Raw genomic sequence first — 20,965 nt, 5'->3', positions numbered from 1 at the left:
AAAAACACTGATTTTCGTCATACGTGTAACTATGATAAAAGGACACATGTTTTGGTGTGTTTTATTATTCATTGTTTGCTTAACAGTAACAGAATATTTGTATATGTTATAAGTGACCAGACGTCCAAGATCAATACTGGGAATATAATCCCAGAGAAGGGGGAAAAAACATATGCATGTACATATGTATATACATGCATATGTTCTACATAAAAAAATGTATGAATACATTAGATATCTATGTATCTTACGGACCTATAGACTATCTCTGTTGCTGCAGCAGCAGGGAGTTTATTCTGTCTTGGCATTTTGTATTGATATTCTATTATATTCTTCCCTTAAATGATCATGTTTTCAGTGATTGTTTTATATGTATTTTTTATGTATGTCACTTTGGATAAATGCGTCTGCCAAATACTTCAACATAAACATATATTAACACGCCGAGTCATACCAAAGACTATAAAAATGGGACTCATTACCTCCCTGCTTGGCACTCAGCATCAAGGGTTGGAATTGGGGGTTAAATCGCCCAAAATGTTTCCCGGGCGCCCACTGCACCCCTAACCTCCCAGGGGGTGAACAAAGGGATGGGTCAAATGCGGAAGACAGATTTCACCATACCTAGTGTGTGTGTGACAATCATTGCTACTTTAACTTTAACCTGTAAGTTTTTATATCAGCTAAAACCACCAATCTGTTTGACTGGATTCAGAATAAAACTAAATTCTGTTGTACCCAACAATGTTAGTATTTGAATATTGTTACTTGAAAACTTATTCCTGGTTACATACATACTGTTAAGAAAGTATTGTCTTATATTTTGCCTAAAATGAGAATGCATCATAATCATTGGCAACTGGTGAATGTTGTTTTAGGTGGGGCTGAAAGTTTGTAAAGCAAATACCTGTAGGGGCGTCATCCTCCCCCAGAAGATTTCTTTGTGATTTTCACATACAAATATTGAAGATCTTTGCTCCTTCACAACTCTGTTGTAATATTCTTTTCACAAAATACAACCATCCATCCATCCATTTTCTACTGCTTATTCCCTTTGGGTAGCGGGGGGCACTGGTGCCTATCTCAGCTACAATCAGGCGGAAGGCAATAGTACGTTAATGTTAAATCTTACTTGTGAAAAGTAATCCCCCAATTCCTATTTTCAACAGTCCGCTAATATTAACAGGAAAACGCTGAACACCGCCCGGCATCTTTGTTTTCTACCTGTCAACTGTCAGTTTAAGCTGCTCGCCAGCTCCTCATCACCACTTCAAGATGGCGGCCAAATTGCTCGCGTCACAGCAGCCAATGCGGCGTCTACTTATAAGATGTCTCTGGTTATAACGTCATTGCAAACACGACAATCTGTTGCATCCACTGCAGTTTGCTACCATATTCATACTTTTTGTAAAGTGATTTTTTTCAAGCAGGGTTGCATGAGGTACCTACACATAGTGTTACGTTAGTCAGTGTATCACAAACTGTAACGTAAGGTTATACGGTGGTCAGCAGCACCGCATATTTTAGCCACCTACAAAAAGACAAACATAGTCAAATAAAGGTCAGTTAAAATGTACACTATATTAAGAATATGTGTACAGATTGCTTTTGCATAGGGCCCTGAAATCTAAACAGTACATTGTTCATTGTTATTTTCATGTATTTGTTATGTTTTTCATGTGTACGATGAGATAAACACACAAACAGAATGAGATGAGATCAATGACATAAGGTAAGAACAGGATAGAAACTGCTGTGGAACTAACTAGCTACAATGCAATATGACATGGAAATACAATGTTAACACTTTTGTACAAATAAGTACAGTTCAACTTGTTTTTCCAAATGTGTTTATTCTGTAAAGCAATGAGTTAAATGTTTAAAATGACTGGTTAATAGTGTTATTATGAATTGCAAGGTCAGCACTATTTTTTTTCCTGCAATTTCAAATGCACTTGGTTTTAATAAATAAATACAGCATTTTAAAAACATACATAATCTGTGTAAATGTATTAGTCTGTGATTAAAATGACCTGAAAGGACTCGAAACTCAAAATGCAGGACTTGGGACTTGACTTGAGACTTTCCAGTCTTGACTTTGGACTTGACTCGGGACTTGCCTGTCTTGACTCGAGAGTTGAGGGCAAAGACTTGAGACTTACTTGTGACTTGCAAAACAATGACTTGGTCCCACCTCTGGCATGAACTCTGACATAAAACACATTGTAAGTCCATGAAGTGACGTACTCTTCGCGCATGCGTGGATCGATCGTGTCGTGAATTTATATCAATTTTTAAAAAGTGTGAAACATTTGCTCTCATACACAAAAGTGTCTTTCTTAAAGTGAAATCCAAATTCTAACATTGTGTTAATGATTTGAATTTATTAATTCAATCTTGGAAGATTGTACAAAATAGAAAAAGCCCTTATTATATTTACTGAAATAATTTAAGTGTATCATTTATTTATACATATTTTATTTTAATCTTATTCGAATGGTCTCTCATATTTACTTTTACTTTCTTTAACGGGTTTTGTTTGTAAGAGGATTGGATTTAATGTGATGTTTTTTATATTGCTGAGTAAAATATTGAAAAAGCATTGACTCATATTGTATTGAAAGTACCTTAATGTGTCCAAACATTGTTTATGTATGTTTAATTGTTCAATAACAAAATAAAATAAATACTCAGAACCAAAACTGGCTAGCAAATAAAGTCTTATATTAACATAAATAATGTTGAAGTCATATTACATGACATTATATAAATATGTATATTAAATATAATTTGAATAGTTGGCAAGTAAACAAAATGCATTTGCCATACCTAATTGTATTATATCAATTATAACTCAACCCCACACTTTATAACATGTATTCACACTTTGTTGTGTGAAAATATTTTTACACAAACTTACATTCAATTATAGTAATGATTATAATATAATAAGAAATTTAACAATGTGTGTTCTGGATGTAAATTAATTCATGGAAAATAAATTGATTAACAATTAATCTTTTTAGCGAGGTAGCATCTTTTTTACCTGGAAACTTATCTCCTTAAGTGTGCAAATAAAGTCTTACGTATTACTTGTATTACATTTGAATAGAACCTTATTGAGCATATTAACAAGATTATGTTAGAAAATGTGCCGAGTATGAAAAATGTCATTTTGAATTTGCGCACAGGATGTAGAATGACAATGATCTTCACCCACCTTAAAACAAATCAGGAAGATTGGAGCATGTGGAAGGAAGTTATGACTGTTATCATTTTCCACCACAAGGGGGCGATGTTGGTGTCGATATTTATGACTAGTCATGATCAGACCCCGACCTAAAGACCTACTGAAAGCCACTACTAGCCACCACGCAGTCTGATAGTTTATATATCAATGATGAAATATTAACATTGCAACACATGCCAATACGGCCTTTTTAGTTTACTAAATTGCAATTTTACATTTCCCGGGAGTTTCTTGTTGAAAATGTTGCGGAATGATGACGTATACGCGTTACGTTAAGGACTGTCAGGAAATATTAGCGCTGCGCACACACACAGCTAAAAGTTGTCTGCTTTAATCGCATAATTACTGAGAATTTTGGACATCTGTGTTGCTGAATCTTTTGCAATTTGTTCAATTAATAATGGAGACTATAAAGAAGAATGCTGTTGGTGGAAAGCGGTGGATTGCAGCTGTCTTTAGCACCGAGACACAGCCGGTGTTTCTTTGTTTGTTGTGAAAGCAGAGCGGTCAAGCGAACATGTTTTCTCTACGTCAACCAGCAAGTTTTTGGATGGGAAAATGGTGATATATATCTTACCGAAGACATCAGTGGATTATTTGTCGTTCTGCAGCAGCTGTGAGCTTGGCTCCTCGGCTTCTCTCTTAGACTCGAGGTATGCCTTTACAATCTTTAAAACCTCACTAAAACACTATTAAAACAATAAGCAGATAAGGGATCTTTCAGAATTATCCTAGTAAATGTGTCTAATTGCATCTGAAACGCTCACACTGCCGTCGCCCGGAGCTGTCACTTTTTTTTTTTTCCTTTCTATTCCTTCACTTTCAATATCCTAATTCAAGAATCTTTCATCCTCACTCAAATTAATGGGGAAATTGTTGCTTTCTCGGTCCGAATTGCTCTTACTGCTGGTGGCTCCCATTAAAAACAATGTGAATATGTGTGGAACCCTGCAACTCGTGACATCACGCGCACATACTTCCGGTAAAGGCAAGGCTTTTTTATTAGCGACCAAAAGTTGCGAACTTTATCGTCGATGTTCTCTACTAAATCCTTTCAGCAAAAATATGGCAATATCGCAAAATTAAATGATCAAGTATGACACATAGAATGGACCTGCTATCCCCGTTTAAATAAGAACATCTCATTTCAGTAGAGATTTTCAATGAGATGTTCTTATTTAAACGGGGATAGCAGGTCCATTCTATGTGTCATACTTGATCATTTCGCGATCTTGCCATATTTTTGCTGAAAGTATTTAGTAGAGAACATCCACCATAAAGTTCACAACTTTTGGTCGCTAATAAAAAAGCCTTGCCTGTACCGGAAATATGTGCGCGTGACGTCACGAGTTGTAGGACTCCACACATATTCACATTGTTTTTAATGGGAGCCACCAGCAGTAAGAGCAATTTGGACCGAGAAAGCGACAATTTCCCCATTAATTTGAGCAAGGATGAAAGATTTGTGAATTAGGATATTGAAAGTAAAGGACTAGAAGAAAAAATGGCAAAAAAAAAAAAAATGTGACGGCTCCGGGCGACGGCAGTGTGAGCGTTTCAGATGTAATTAGACACATTTAGTAGGATAATTCTGGAAAATCCCTTATCTGCTTATTGTTTTAATAGTGTTTTAGTGAGGTTTTAAAGATTGTAAAGGCATACCTCGAGGTCGGATGGCTGCGGTGAACACACTGTGTCTCAGAGAGAAGCCGAGGAGCCAAGCTCACAGCTGCTGCAGAACGACGAATAATCCAATGATTTCTCCGGTAAGATATATATCACAATTTTCCCATCCAAAAACATGCTGGTTGACGTAGAGAAAACATGTTCGCTTGACCGCTCTGTGTTAAAAACAAACAAAGAAACACCGGCTGTGTCTCGGTGCTAAAGACAGCTGCAATCCACCGCTTTCCACCAACAGCATTCTTCTTTATAATCTCCATTATTAAATGAACAAATTGCAAAAGATTCAGCAACACAGATGTCCAAAATACTTTGTAATTGCACGATGAAAAGAGACGACTTTTAGCCGTGTTTGGTGCTACGCTAACATGTCCCCTCCAACAGGTGATGTCACGCGTATGCGTCATCATTCTGCAACGTTTTTAAAGGGGAACATTATCAGCAGACCTATGTAAGCGTCAATATATACCTTGATGGTGCAGAAAAAATACCATATATTTTTTTAACCGATTTCCGAACTCTAAATGGGTGAATTTTGGCGAATTAAACGCCTTTCTGTTTATCGCTCTGGAGGGGATGACGTCAGAATGTGACGCAGCTATTCGGCCATGCTATGGCTATGAATAGCGTCAATAGCTATTCACTCAATAGCTTCAGTTTCTTCTTCAATACTTTCATACTCCAACCATCCGTTTCAATACATGCGTAATCTGTTGAATCGCTTGAGCCGCTGAAATCCGAGTCAAAATCCGAGCTAATGTCGCTATATCTTGCTGTGCTATTCGCCATTGTTTGTTTGTATTGGCAGCACTGTATGACGTCACAGGGAAATGGACAGTGGCATCGCAAATAGCAAAAATCAAGCACTTTGAAGCTTTTTTTAGGGATATTCGGAGACCGGCAAAATTTTGAAAAAAACTTCAAAAAATACAACATGCCACTGGGAACTAATTTTTATTGTTTTTAACCCTTTTGAAATAGTGATAATGTTCCCCTTTAACAAGAAACTCAAGGGAAATTTAAAGGGTAACATTATCACAATTTCAGAAGGGTTGAAACCAATAAAAATCAGTTCCCAGTGGCTTATTTTATTTTTCGAAGTTTTTTTCAAAATTTTACCAATCATGGAATATCCCAAAAAAGGGTTTAAAAAGCCTGATTTTCGCTATCTGTAAATCCACCATCCATTTTCCTGTGACGTCACATAGTGACGCCAATACAACCAAACATGGTGGATAGAACAGCAAGATATAGCAACATTAGCTCGGATTCAGACGTGGATTTCAGCGATTTAGGTGATTTAACAGATTACGCATGTATTGAAACGGATGGTTGGAGTGTGGAGGCAGATAGCGAAAGCGAAATTGAAGAAGAAACTGAAGCTATTGAGCGAATAGCTTTTGAAGCTATTCGGCGATCGCCTTCTAACCAACGATTGCATGTTTTGACCACTGGAGCAACTTAAATCCATCGATTGGTAAAAGTTTGTTTGGCATAACATGTGGGTGGAGGGAAAGGCTGGAGGCAAATATAGCTACAAATGTACATACAGCTAGCCTAAATAGCATGTTAACATGGATTAGCTGGCAGTCATGCCGTGACCAAATATGTCTGATTAGCACATAAGTCAATAACATCAACAAAACTCACCTTTGTGATTTCGTTGTCTTTATCGTTGGAAATGCATCTGCTTTCAGTGTCGCAGGATATCCACACATCTCTGTGCCATCTGTCGTAGCATAGCTGTCGTCGGTAAAATGTGCAGAACAAACAAGGGACTTTCGCATCTTTTGACCACTGGTGTACTTGAATCCGTCAATTGGTATGTGTTTGTTTGGCATTAAATGTGGGTGGAGGGAAAGGCTGGATGCAAATATAGTTACAAATGAGGCATAACGATGCAATATGTACATACAGCTAGCCTAAATAGCATGTTAACATCGATTAGCACGCCATGCTAATCGATGCACACTCCACGTAAGTCAACTTGAATCCGTCCCTGATCGTGTTGTTACACCCTCCGACAACACACCGACGAGGCATGATGTCTCCAAGGTACGGAAAACAGTAGAAAAAACGGAAAATAACAGAGCTGATTTGACTTGGTGTGTGTAATGTGGTGGAGAAAATGGCGGATTGCTTCCCGTTGTAACGTCACGGGTGAAAGGTCATTGCTCCGACAGCGAACAATTGAAAGGCGTTTAAATCGCCAAATTCACCCTTTTAGAGTTCCGAAATGGGTTAAAAAAACATATGGTCTTTTTTTCTGCATCATCAAGATATATATTGATGCTTACATAGGTCTGCTGATAATGTTCCCCTTTAAAATTGCAATTTAGTAAACTAAAAAGGCCGTATTGGCATGTGTTGCAATGTTAATATTTCATCATTGATATATAAACTATCAGACTGTGTGGTCGGTAGTAGTGGCTTTCAGTAGGCCTTTAAACTTAACAGTAGAAGATGAGAGGCACTACATACAACATCAAATATACATTCATATTAAACATGCTGTGTTTTTAAAGTACATTTAGCACAATCACTAAGTGTTTTTAAATCCCTGCAGCTTCCATGACTGTTACACACTTGTGTTTACTGTCCTGACACTTATGCCGGAACATCTTATCACACACATTGCAACTAAATGGTTTCTCTCCAGTGTGTGTTCTCATGTGTCTGGTCATGACAAGCTTTGTGGAGAAATGCTTCTTACAAACAGGGCAAGTAAAAGGTTTCTCGCCAGTATGTGTTCTCATGTGTGCGGACATCTTAGGCTTTGTGGAGAAAGTCTTCTTACAAACAGAGCAAGTAAAAGGTTTCTCTCCAGTATGTGTTCTCATGTGTGAGGTCATGTTAGACTTTGTGGAGAAACTCTTCTGACAAACAGAGCAAGTAAAAGGTTTCTCTCCAGTGTGTGTTCTCATGTGTATGGAGATGTCAGGGTTTCTGGAAAAACACTTATTACAAACAGAGCAAGTAAAAGGTTTCTCTCCAGTATGTGTTTGCATGTGTGTGATCATATGCTGCTTTGTGGAGAAACGCTTCTTACAAACAGAGCAAGTAAAAGGTTTCTCTCCAGTATGTGTTCTCATGTGTTCGGTCATGTTAGACTTTCTGGAGAAATTCTTCTTACAAAGAGAGCAAGTAAAAAGTTTCTCTCCAGTGTGTGTTCTCATGTGTCTGGTCATGGCAGGCTTAACGGAGAAACTCTTCTTACAAACAGAGCAGGTAAAAGGTTTCTCTCCGGTGTGTGTTCTCATGTGTGTGGTCATGTGTTGCTTTGTGGAGAAACTTTTCTTACAAACAGAGCAAGTAAAAGGTTTCTCTCCAGTATGTATTCTCATGTGTCTTGTAAAATCACTCTTCAGTCTAAATGATTTCCCACATTCAGAGCAGTCAGAGTCTTTGTTGTTAGTGTGATGTCTCGTATCACCTTTAGAGTCATTTTTACTCTCCAAAGGTTCTTGAATGTGGTCACTGTGATCAGAAGAGTCTGACATCATGTGGTCCATGTCTGACAGTGGAGCAAAGATGCTGTCTGGTTCCGACTTTATATCTTCACAATGCTCTCCATCAGCTTCTGTGATGTGTTGACTTACAAGCTCCGCCCCTCTGTTCTCCTCACTTTGACAGTGATGAAGCTGTAAGGACTGAGCTTCATCTTCATCATTATCCTCCACCAACATTTGAAGCTGCTTCCACAGTTCCTCCTCTTCCTCTTTAATGTGGGAGGGGGTCTGTAGCTCCTTCTGTCCCACACTGGAGCTCCACTCCTGCTGCTTGGAGGGAATCTCTTCATGACTCTCTGCTGACACCTGCTGGACGTCTGCAGAACATACAACACAAATGAGGTGTTACTGTATTGAAGTTTGCAGTATTCAAACTATTCAGATGTGAGCTAGGCCAAACAGACAGTGATGGGCAAGCGACCTGGAAAATGTAATAAGCTAAGCTACAAGTTACTCTCCATTAAAAGTAGCTAAACTATCCTCAGAGAATTGTAGCAAGCTACACTACACGCTACACTGCAATAGTAGCTTGCCACATCAAAGCTACATTTAACAGCATTTCTATCTATTGGCCCACATGTATAATATCAAAGTTAATGTAACTGAGAGTGTACACATGGACCCAGTGAGGTTCCATTGCTGTTAACTACCTGTCATTCAGCTGGGGATACCTTACAACTACCTCAAGGGGTCCCCGCAATCCACTGTATGTATTTATTCATTTATTTTATTTCTACCATTCTTGAGAATCCATCAAGGAAAAGTAGCTTCCGTATGAGCAGGTGTGAACAAGTTAGGACATACATCATGGTCCCTATACGGAAAACCATTGCGTCGAATAGAGAATGTCTCATTTGCACCCCTGCTGGTGAAATCCAACAAAATGAGGGTGGTCCCAAAAAGGAGGAATTTTTCAAGTTGACTGTGTGTCAGTTTTGAATGTGTTCCCCTTCTGAGCAACGTATGAAATAACAAGTGTATGTAAGACATTGAAATGTGCCCCTTTTGGCCAAAATTATTAAAAAAAATATGTTTACACACACAGAGAGAAAGAGAGAGAGAGATCGTAATAACATCAAATAAATAATGTATCAATCAATGATTATTTATATAGCCCTAAAACACTAGTGTCTCAAAGGGCTGCACAAACCACAACACAAACCACAACGACATCCTCGGTGGAGCCCACATAATGTAGAATAAAAACCAGTTAAAAAACAGAATCCAAAAGAAATTTACAAAAAGCTTATTTTTTTATATTGGAATAGTATGTATATATTAATAATGTTGTAAATATAAATCTTGATATATCTAAAAAGGGGGAACCTAAATAGGTAGGCATTTTTCAGAGGTCTCAAGAAGGTCACACATACAAGAATGTACAGTATGTGTGTGTGTGTGTGTGTGTGTGTGTGTGTGTGTGTGTGTGTGTGTGTGTGTGTGTGTGTGTGTGTGTGTGTGTGTGTGTGTGTGTGTGTGTGTGTGTGTGTGTGTGTTTTGTACAAACCCTGTTTCCATATGAGTTGGGAAATGGTGTTAGATGTAAATATAAACAGAATACAATGATTTGCAAATCCTTTTCAATCCATATTCAGTTGAATATGCTACAAAGACAACATATTTGATGTTCAAACTCATAAACATTTTTTTTTGCAAATCATTAAATTTAGAATTTGATGCCAGCAACATGTGACCAAGAAGTTGGGAAAGGTGGCAATAAATACTGATAAAGTTGAGGAATGCTCATCAAACACTTATTTGGAACATCCCACAGGTGTGCAGGCTAATTGGGAACAGGTGGGTGCCATGATTGGGTATAAAAACAGCTTCCCAAAAAATGCTCAGTCTTTCACAAGAAAGGATGGGGCGAGGTACACCCCTTTGTCCACAACTGCGTGAGCAAATAGTCAAACAGTTTAAGAACAACCTTTCTCAAAGTGCAATTGCAAGAAATTTAGGGATTTCAACATCTGTGCTCCATAATATCATCAAAAGGTTCAGAGAATCTGAATAAATCACTCCACGTAAGCAGCATGGCCAGAAACCAACATTGAATGACCGTGACTTTCGATCACGAATCTCTAAATGAAATCACCACATGGGCTCAGGAACACTTCAGAAAACCACTGTCACTAAATACAGTTTGTCGCTACATCTGTAAGTGCAACTTAAAGCTCTACTATGCAAAGCGGAAGCCATTTATCAACAACATCCAGAAACGCCGCCGGCTTCTCTGGGCCCGAGATCATCTAAGATGGACTGATGCAAATAGGAAAAGTGTCCTGTGGTCTGACGAGTCCACATTTCAAATTGTTTTACGAAATATTTGACACTGTGTCATCCGGACCAAAGGGGAAGTGAACCATCCAGACTGTTATCGACGCAAAGTTCAAAAGCCAGCATCTGTGATGGTATGGGGGTGCATTTCCACTTCCTGGGAAACTGATCAAGGAGCTCTTTGTATTATTAGGTTCATCAGTGCTAAATATTATAAACTTATCACTTTCCTCGGGCACTGTTCCCCTAGCATTCAAAAAAGCGGTTATTCATCCTCTTCTTAAAAGACCTAACCTCGATCCTGACCTCATGGTAAACTACCGACCGATGTCTCACCTTCCCTTTATTTCAAACATCCTCGAAAAAATTGTTGCGGAGCAGTTAAATGAACACTTAGTGTCTAACAATCTATGTGAAACCTTTCAATCCGGTTTCAGGGCAAATCACTCCACAGCCCTCGCAAAAATGACTAATGATCTATTGCTAACGATGGATTCTGATGCGTCATCTATGTTGCTGCTCCTCGATCTTAGCGCTGCTTTCGATACCGTCGATCATAATATTTTATTAGAACGTATCAAAACACGAATTGGTATGTCAGACTTAGCCCTGTCTTGGTTTAACTCTTATCTTACTGATAGGATGCAGTGTGTCTCCCATAACAATGTGACCTCGGACTACGTTAAGGTAACGTGTGGAGTTCCCCAGGGTTCGGTCCTTGGCCCTGTACTCTTCAGCATCTACATGCTGCCGCTAGGTGACGTCATACGCAAATACGGTATTAGCTGTCACTGTTATGCTGATGACACCCAACTCTACATGCCCCTAAAGCTGACCAACACGCCGGATTGTAGTCAGCTGGAGGCGTGTCTTAGTGAAATTAAACAATGGATGTCTGCTAACTTTTTGCAACTCAACGCCAAAAAAACGGAAATGCTGATTATCGGTCCTGCTAGACACCGAACTCTATTTAATAATACAACTCTAACATTTGACAACCAAACAATTAAACAAGGCGACACGGTAAAGAATCTGGGTATTATCTTCGACCCAACTCTCTCCTTTGAGGCACACATTAAAAGCGTTACTAAAACGGCCTTCTTTCATCTCCGCAATATCGCTAAAATTCGCTCCATTCTGTCCACTAAAGACGCCGAGATCATTATCCATGCGTTTGTTACGTCTCGCCTCGATTACTGTAACGTATTATTTTCGGGTCTCCCCATGTCTAGCATTAAAAGATTACAGTTGGTACAAAATGCGGCTGCTAGACTTTTGACAAGAACAAGAAAGTTTGATCACATTACGCCTGTACTGTATATACCTTTATATACATATATACATACATATATACCTATACTGTATATACCTTTATATACATATATACATACATATATACCTATACTGTATATACCTTTATATACATATATACATACATATATACCTATACTGTATATACCTTTATATACATATATACATACATATATACCTGTACTGGCTCACCTGCACTGGCTTCCTGTGCACTTAAGATGTGACTTTAAGGTTTTACTACTTACGTATAAAATACTACACGGTCTAGCTCCATCCTATCTTGCCGATTGTATTGTACCATATGTCCCGGCAAGAAATCTGCGTTCAAAGGACTCCGGCTTATTAGTGATCCCCAAAGCCCAAAAAAAGTCTGCGGGCTGTAGAGCTTTTTCATTTCGGGCTCCAGTACTCTGGAATGCCCTCCCGGTAACAGTTCGAGATCCTACCTCAGTAGAAGCATTTAAGTCTCACCTTAAAACTCATTTGTATACTCTAGCCTTTAAATAGACTCCCTTTTTAGACCAGTTGATCAGCCATTTCTTTTCTTTTTCTTCTATGTCCCACTCTCCTTTGTGGAGGGAGTCCGGTCCGATCCGGTGGCCATGTACTGCTCGCCTGTGTATCGGCTTGGGACATCTCTGCGCTGCTGATCAGCCTCCGCTTGGGATGGTTTCCTGCTGGCTCCGCTGTGAACGGGACTCTCGCTGCTGTGTTGGATCCGCTTTGGACTGGACTCTCGCGACTGTGTTGGATCCATTATGGATTGATCATTCACAGTATCATGTTCTCATAGTCATCATTGTCACCGACGTCCCACTGGGTGTGAGTTTTCCTTTCCTTGCCCTTATGTGGGCCTACCGAGGATGTCGTAGTGGTTTGTGCAGCCCTTTGAGACACTAGTGATTTAGGGCTATATAAGTAAACATTGATTGATTGATTGATTGAAATTACTCAATGCAAGATGCAGAATTAGTAACACTAATAGAAGCATGTAAAGTAATGAAAGATCTAAAGGTCACAATATACACAGATAGCCAATACACATTTTCAACAGTGCACACATTTGCATAACACTGGAAGAATATAGGAACGTCAACAGGAAAACCTGTAAAACATGGAGAATTATTGGGAAAAAATGAGTAAAAGCAGTACAGCTACCAGCTAAAATAGCAATATGCAAATGTGCAGCACACACCAAAGGAGCAGACGCAGTGTCACTGGGAGGTGTGTTTGCTGACAGCAGCAAAACAAGGAACAGGAAAAAGAAATACACATTTACAATTACAAATTAGTGACATGAACAATGATATACTAAAATATATGCAACAACAAAGTACTCCAAAAGAAAAAGATAAATGAATAAAAAAAACAAAACAGAGTCACGTTGTACAAAGAATACATCTATGTATGTCCAGACAATACACTAATCGGACCAAACAATCAGTAGAAGTGGGTAGCAGTTGTGAGCCATAGGTGAACTTATGGCTCAACAGGAGGGACATGACTAGAAGTACCATACTTCCTATAGTTTAATTCATACAAAAAATAAAAAAAATGTATACAACATCTATGCATGGATTTTATTGAACTAAATGAGAGTGAAGGAAAACATTATTGTCTGGTCATAGTAGATGCATTTTCAAAGTGGGCAGAAATATTTCCTAAAGGAAAAGCAGATGTGCTAACAGTAGCAAAAGCATTATGCAAAGAGTTAGTAAAAATGTACAGTATATGAACCTTACAAGTACAACAGGACTAAGACCCTTTGAAATAATATTTGGAAGACCTTGTCAGCTACCAAAATTTTGAAAAATCAATGAAAAGGAAACATTGGCATTCTCCAAGGGGGGAGAGAGGTTGTAAACAACTAAGACAGCAGTAAAGATAGTGGAAAGACCAAGCTGACTACACTTAGCACATTGTAAAAAGGTCATGTAGTGGGAAAAAAAGTATTTGGGATTGTATTTGTCTTATTAAAGGGACATGTTAACTAGCACACTACAAATTCCACTGTCACAGTTGTGTCAAAGTTTGATAATAATTGGTTCCTGTTTTGGCAATTAATTTGTTCCTTATGGCAGAACAAGTAGGAAAGGCTACACAAATTGATTGTGTTGTATGTAAAAGCCCAGACAATTAGTCAAGATGAGTCAAAAAAGGTTTGATTGAAGTAATGAGCAAAACAAAATGTACCTGTAGCTAAACAGACAAAACAGAAACTAATATTTGATAAATATGTAAAATAATAAAATAAAATAAAAAAAAGCTAATTATACCTGCATTGACACGTACAACAGTTAGGAAACTTATCATAAGATAACTGCTTACACATAGTACATGTATGAATATTTGTACAAGGATTGTTAACATGTCTGAACAGTTTTGATACCTGGACATTGGAAAATAACTAGACATGATGTAAACTGGCAAAGTGTTTTAGATCTAACTTGATCGATCCAATGGGTGTCCAAAGAAGTGTATCTGACGACTATAAATTGGTAAATTAAGTTGTAGGTGGATTTGAATCCTCCGTCTACTGGTGGTGTACGATTAACAAGAATGTTGATAGAATAAACTATGTCTACTAGAACGTAGAGGGATTAGAAAATTACACAGGCCGACTTGAAGCCGTCGCTGATCAACTCGTCGCCACCTTCCTTATGGCTTTTCAAAACCGTATGACGCTAGACATGTTGTTAGCGGAAAAAGGGGGCGTGTGCACAATATTTGGTGAACAGTGTTGCACGTTCATACCAAACTACACTGATGCAGAAAGTAGCCTGACCAAAGCACTGGAAGGCCTGCACACCCTTAACGGTAAGATTAAAAAGTACTCTGGCATAGATACATCTATGTGGGAGGGGTGGTTGGACGTGTTTGGCAAATACAAGTCTTTGATATTTAGTATCTATGGCCGTGTTCAACAAGACTGACGTTGTGTGGATGTTGTTATATTTCCTGTCTTGTGTTCTCTGTTTAACCGTCTTGATTACCACAGTGATTAGCCCAGCAGACAATAAAGCTGTTCAGACGCACTTTCTGGCGGACGACAGAGAAGATGAATCTGACGACGAGAATACCTACCTGGATGGTGTTCCTGATTTATTTCCAGAAATGTCATAATAAATAAAAAAATACCGGACAATTCCGCAAACTTCATGGCTGGCTCACATCGTGGTCACTCCGTGATCACTTACGACCGCCAGACACTTCTGGATGTGGACAGATCGGGCCATTTTGGACTGATAGACGCGTGCTTGCTAGACCTGCTAGCTAGCACGGGAATACTTCACCGGCTACATCCAGCGGCCTGTGAAGCAGCGGAGTATAGTAGCAGCGGAGGCCGTCTACGGAGCAGACGCCAGTGGTGTGATCGGAAACGCGGATGCCGAGCGGGGCTAAAAACAAAGCTAAAGGCTAATGCCCACAGAACACCACTTCCCTCCATCCTGAAGCAGGATTTAAATGGAAGATACGAGACGACTGGTCTAGGTAAGGAGTCTGTTAAATTAGAACAAGTTTTTTCTGCTTTGATTGTTTCAGAGTTAGACATGCGTTCTACTGAGGTGGAAAACCATGATGCGTGCAGTTTATCAAAGCACCAAACAAACAATCGGAAAATTCCCGTCGTATCAATTCCTAGATACGGTCGTAATTATATTAAGTGCACTGGGCATAATAAACACAACATTATTAATATTACGACTACAGATAATTTGATCAAAAATTCCCTAAAACAGCCAATTACCTATAATATAAGTTTTTTAAACATAAAATCATTGTCTCCCAAAACGTTGTTAATTAATGAGGTCATCAGAGACAACAATCTTAACGTCATCGGTCTCAGCGAAACCTGGCTTAAACCAAACGACTTTTTTGCGCTAAATGAGGCATGTCCTCCTAACTTTACACATGCGCATATTGCCCGTCCGCTCAAAAGGGGTGGGGGGGTCGCACTAATATACAACGAAAACTTTAACCTTAGTCCTAACATAAATAATAAATATAAATCGTTTGAGGTGCTTACTATGAGGTCTGTCACACCGCTGCCTCTACACCTGGCTGTTATCTACCGCCCCCCAGGGCCCTATTCGGACTTTACTAATGAATTCTCAGAGTTCGTTGCTGATCTAGTGACACACGCCGATAATATAATTATAATGGGGGACTTTAATATCCATATGAATACCCCATCGGACCCACCGTGCGTAGCGCTCCAGACTGTAATTGATAGCTGTGGTCTTACACAAATAAAAAATAAACCCACGCATCGCAACGGTAATACGATAGACCTAGTGCTTGTCAGGGTTATCACCGTTTCCAAAGTTACGATACTCCCGTATACTAAACTATTGTCAGATCATTACCTTATAAAGTTCGAGATTCAGACGCATGTTCGGCAAACTAATAATAATAATAACTACTATAGCAGCCGCAACATTAATACGGCCACAACGACAACTCTTGCTGACCTACTGCCCTCGGTTATGGCACCATTCCTAAAATATGTGGGCACTATTGATAACCTCACTAACAACTTTAACGACGCCCTGCGTGAAACCATTGATATCATAGTACCACTAAAGTTAAAAAAGGCTCCAAAAAAGCCTACCCCGTGGTTTACAGAAGAAACTAGAGCTCAGAAATTATTATGTAGAAAGCTGGAACGCAAATGGCGCACAACTAAACTTGAGGTGCACCATCAAGCATGGAGTGATAGTTTAATAACTTATAAAAGCATGCTTACCTTAGCTAAAGCTAAATATTACTTGAATCTCATCCACCTTAATGAAAACAATCCTAAATTTTTGTTTAGTACGGTAATAATAATAATAATGGATTAGATTTATATCGCACTTTTCTATTGTTAGATACTCAAAGCGCTCACAGAGAAGTGGGAACCCATCATTCATTCACACCTGGTGGTGGTAAGCTACATCAGTAGCCACAGCTGACCTGGGGTAGACTGACGGAAGCGTGGCTGCCAGTTTGCGCCCACGGCCCCTCCGACCACCACCAATCATTCATTCATCATTCATTCACCAGTGTGAGCGGCACCGGGGGCAAAGGGTGAAGTGTCCTGCCCAAGGACACAACGGCAGCGATTTGGATGGTAATAGGTGGGAAGCGTACCTGAAATCCTCAGGATTCTGACACGTCCGCTCTACTCACTACACCATGCCGCATCGCTAACCCAACAAGGGACCCCTTCCAGTAGCTCCACCCACTCAGCAGATGACTTTATGCTATTCTCTAATAAGAAAATTGAAGTCATTAGAAAGGAGATTAAAGACAATGTGTCCCAGCTACAACTGGGTTATAGTAACACAGATACGATGGTATATACAGCGGATACTGCAAATATCCAAAATAGTTTCTCTCGTTTTGAGGAAGTAACATTAGAGGAATTGTTACAACGTGTAAATGGAATAAAACAAACAACATGTTTACTTGACCCACTTCCTGGGAAACTGATCAAGGAGCTCTTTGTATTATTAGGTCCATCAGTGCTAAATATTATAAACTTATCACTTTCCTCGGGCACTGTTCCCCTAGCATTCAAAAAAGTGGTTATTCATCCTCTCCTTAAAAGACCTAACCTCGAAACTGACCTCATGGTAAACGACCGACTGGGGTCTCACCTTCCCTTTATTTCAAAAATCCTCGAAAAAATTGTTGCAGAGCAGCTAAATGAAAACTTAGCGTCTAGCAACCTGTGTGAAATCTTTCAATCCGGTTTCAGGGCAAATCCCTCTACTGAGACAGCCCTCATAAAAATTACTAATGATCTATTGCTAAAGATGGATTCTGATGCGTCATCTATGTTGCTGCTCCTCGATCTTAGTGCTGCTTTCCATACCGTCGATCATAATATTTTATTAGAGCATATCAAAACACGAATTGGTATGTCAGACTTAGCCCTGTCTTGGTTTAACTCTTATCTTACTGATAGGATGCAGTGTGTCTCCCATAACAATGTGACCTCGGACTACGTTAAGGTAACGTGTGGAGTTCCCCAGGGTTCGGTCCTTGGCCCTGCACTCTTCAGCATCTACATGCTGCTGCTAGGTGACATCATATACAAATACGGTGTTAGCTTTCACTGTTATGCTGATGACACCCAACTCTACATGCCCCTAAAGCTGACCAACACGCCGGATTGTAGTCAGCTGGAGGCGTGTCTTAATGAAATTAAACAATGGATGTCCGCTAACTTTTTGCAACTCAACGCCAAAAAAAACGGAAATGCTGATTATCGGTCCTGCTAGACACTGACCTTTATTTAATAATACAACTTTAACATTTGACAACCAAACAATTAAACATGGCGACTCGGTAAAGAATCTGGGTATTATCTTTGACCCAACTCTCTCCTTTGAGCCACACATTAAAAGCGTTACTAAAACGGCCTTCTTTCATCTCCGCAATATCGCTAAAATTCGCTCCATTCTGTCCACTAAAGACGCTGAGATCATTATCCATGCGTTTGTTACGTCTCGCCTCGATTACTGTAACGTATTATTTTCGGGTCTCCCCATGTCTAGCATTAAAAGATTACAGTTAGTACAAAATGTGGCTGTTAGACTTTTGACAAGAACAAGAAAGTTTGATTATATTACGATATACTGTATATACCTTTATATACATATATACATACATATATACCTATACTGGCTCACCTGCACTGGCTTCCTGTGCACTTAAGATGTGACTTTAAGGTTTTACTACTTATGTATAAAATACTACACGGTCTAGCTCCAGCCTATCTTGACGATTGTATTGTACCATATGTCCCGGCAAGAAATCTGCGTTCAAAGGACTCCGGCTTATTAGTGATTCCCAAAACCCAAAAAAAGTCTGCGGGCTATAGAGCGTTTTCAATTCGGGCTCCAGTACTCTGGAATGCCCTCCCGGTAACAGTTCGAGATGCCACCTCAGTAAAAGCATTTAAGTCTCACCTTAAAACTCATTTGTATACTCTAGCCTTTAAATAGACTCCCTTTTTAGACCAGTTGATCTGCCGTTTGTTTTCTTTTTCTCCTATGTCCCACTTTCCCTTGTAGAGGGGGTCTGGTCCGATGGCCATGGATACTGGCTGTCCAGAGTCGGGACCCAGGATGGACCGCTTGCCTGTGTATCGGCTTGGGACATATCTGCGCTGCTGATCCGCCTCCGCTTGGGATGGTTTCTTGCTGGCTCCGCTGTGGACGGGACTCTCGCTGCTGTGTTGGATCCGCTTTGGACTGGACTCTCGCGGCTGTGTTGGATCCATTATGGATTGAACTTTCACAGTATCATGTTAGACCTGCTCGACATCCATTGCTTTCGTCCTCTCCAAGGTTCTCATAGTCATCATTGTCACCGACGTCCCACTGGGTGTGAGTTTTCCTTGCCCTTATGTGGGCCTACCGAGGATGTCGTAGTGGTTTGTGTTGTGGTTTGTGCAGCCCTTTGAGACACTAGTGATTTAGGGCTATATAAGTAAACATTGATTGATTGATTGATAATTATGAGGGAAAAATTGATGTTCAATTCTGAGTGTAAACATAGCTTGGTTCAAGGGAAGTTAAACAATAACTGAAAATCGCAAGAAGAAGTTATTAGGGATACGAAGATTATGGGGAATTTATTGGATAAACAGGGGGGAATGTCAGAAAAATTCTGTGTAAATTATCAAATAAAACCTTGTATTACATTGTGTTCCTGACGAGAAGAAAAAAGGCTGGAGCTTTCCAAGAAGAATGCTGGACTTCCAGGCGGACAGATGGCAGAATCTGCCCAACTTCCAGAGAAACTCTTTTAAGTATTTTTACGAACCCTCTTTGATCTATTTTATGGGACTCTCTGTGCTCTATTTTATGGGATTTTCTTTGATCTGTTCGGGAACCGAAGGCAATGCTGGTCATGACCAACTTCCATGAGGAAGCAGCTGTGGGAAGGAGGGGGGTGAAAATCAAATAAAGAACCACGAGAACGATCTTGGGGCAGAGTATGGTGCAGGATTTGTACAGGCAGTACAATGGCCATGCCTCTCCTCGGATCCGAGTATAAATTGAATTCTGTCTCTGTTTGATTCTTTGCCTTTTTGTCCTGTTTAATAGATGTCATCAATGTTTGAACCTGACAGATGGAGGTCTCGCAACTACGGTAAGCAGCTGCCAACTTCATTTTCCCCCGTAGAAGAAGTGCGCTTCTTTTTCTTTTCGAGCCGCCGACCTTATTTTGCCCCGTAGAAGAAGAAGTGCGCTTCTTCTTCTATGCTTCTTCTTCTTCTACAGCCGCCAACCTTAATTTCCCCCGTAGAAGAAGAAGTGCGCGGTGCATGCTGGGATACATGACTGCGGGAGGCATGCCGTTTCTGTGTGTAAAGACTCCAAAATGGCTCCCACCACGCAGAGTTTAAACTCAAGGAGATCAGTCACACAGTAGAAGACGGGAATAGAGCAGCAGTGAGAGAATTTAACATTAACTGCAACGACAATGACTCATTTAATGACGACTTTGACGAGACATGTTGGATGTTGTATACGCCCAACTGTTTGATTGGAACACTGAGGAAGAAGAATTAGAGGGATTAGTGGATGAGGAATAACTTAATAAAGTGAGCTTTACATGTTTATTTTGTGTTTTGTGACATTAGGGTTTGAGCAACGTTGAGTTATTGATATATTATTGCTTTGCACTATTTCCAGTGTTACTATATTGTGATTGCACTAACCTTTGATTTACCGTAACAGTATCAGACTGTTTTTTACCTGTTTATTGAATCGGGGAAAATAATAAAACAGCTGTTTATTCATTTTGGGAGTGAACGGAGCAGTCAGAACGCTGGTTTGTAATCTATTAATAAAGTTTGACTGACCTATCTGACTGTTTTGTTGACATTCCCTTTAGCTCAGCTCCCTCCAAAGCAGGGGTGTCAAACATTTTAGGT

The 20,965-nt window shown here is 39.6% G+C and overlaps 2 protein-coding genes across 3 annotated transcripts in view; both read right to left on the bottom strand.

Annotated features, from left to right (window-relative positions):
• Window positions 1–20,965, bottom strand: part of LOC133546700 (gastrula zinc finger protein XlCGF57.1-like) — a 237,351-nt gene that overhangs the window by 156,718 nt on the left and 59,668 nt on the right. The window lies entirely within an intron of this gene.
• LOC133546704 (zinc finger protein OZF-like) overlaps window positions 1–20,965 on the bottom strand; it is a 52,509-nt gene that overhangs the window by 24,098 nt on the left and 7,446 nt on the right. Inside the window, exon 3 of one of the 2 annotated variants that reach the window (XM_061892503.1) lies at window positions 6,387–8,759. The exons of the other annotated variant lie outside the window; for it this stretch is intronic. Coding sequence (XP_061748487.1) covers window positions 7,486–8,759 — 1,274 coding nt within the window. The 3' untranslated portion in view covers window positions 6,387–7,485. Of the gene's footprint in view, window positions 1–6,386; window positions 8,760–20,965 lie in introns of those variants that run through there. 2 annotated transcript variants of the gene reach the window in all.

This window comes from Nerophis ophidion, unplaced genomic scaffold, assembly GCF_033978795.1.
Source record: "Nerophis ophidion isolate RoL-2023_Sa unplaced genomic scaffold, RoL_Noph_v1.0 HiC_scaffold_38, whole genome shotgun sequence".
NCBI classification, from domain to species: Eukaryota; Metazoa; Chordata; class Actinopteri; order Syngnathiformes; family Syngnathidae; genus Nerophis; species Nerophis ophidion.
The sequence above is the reverse complement of the archived record's forward strand: the minus strand, read 5'-3'. Positions and strand labels throughout refer to the sequence as shown.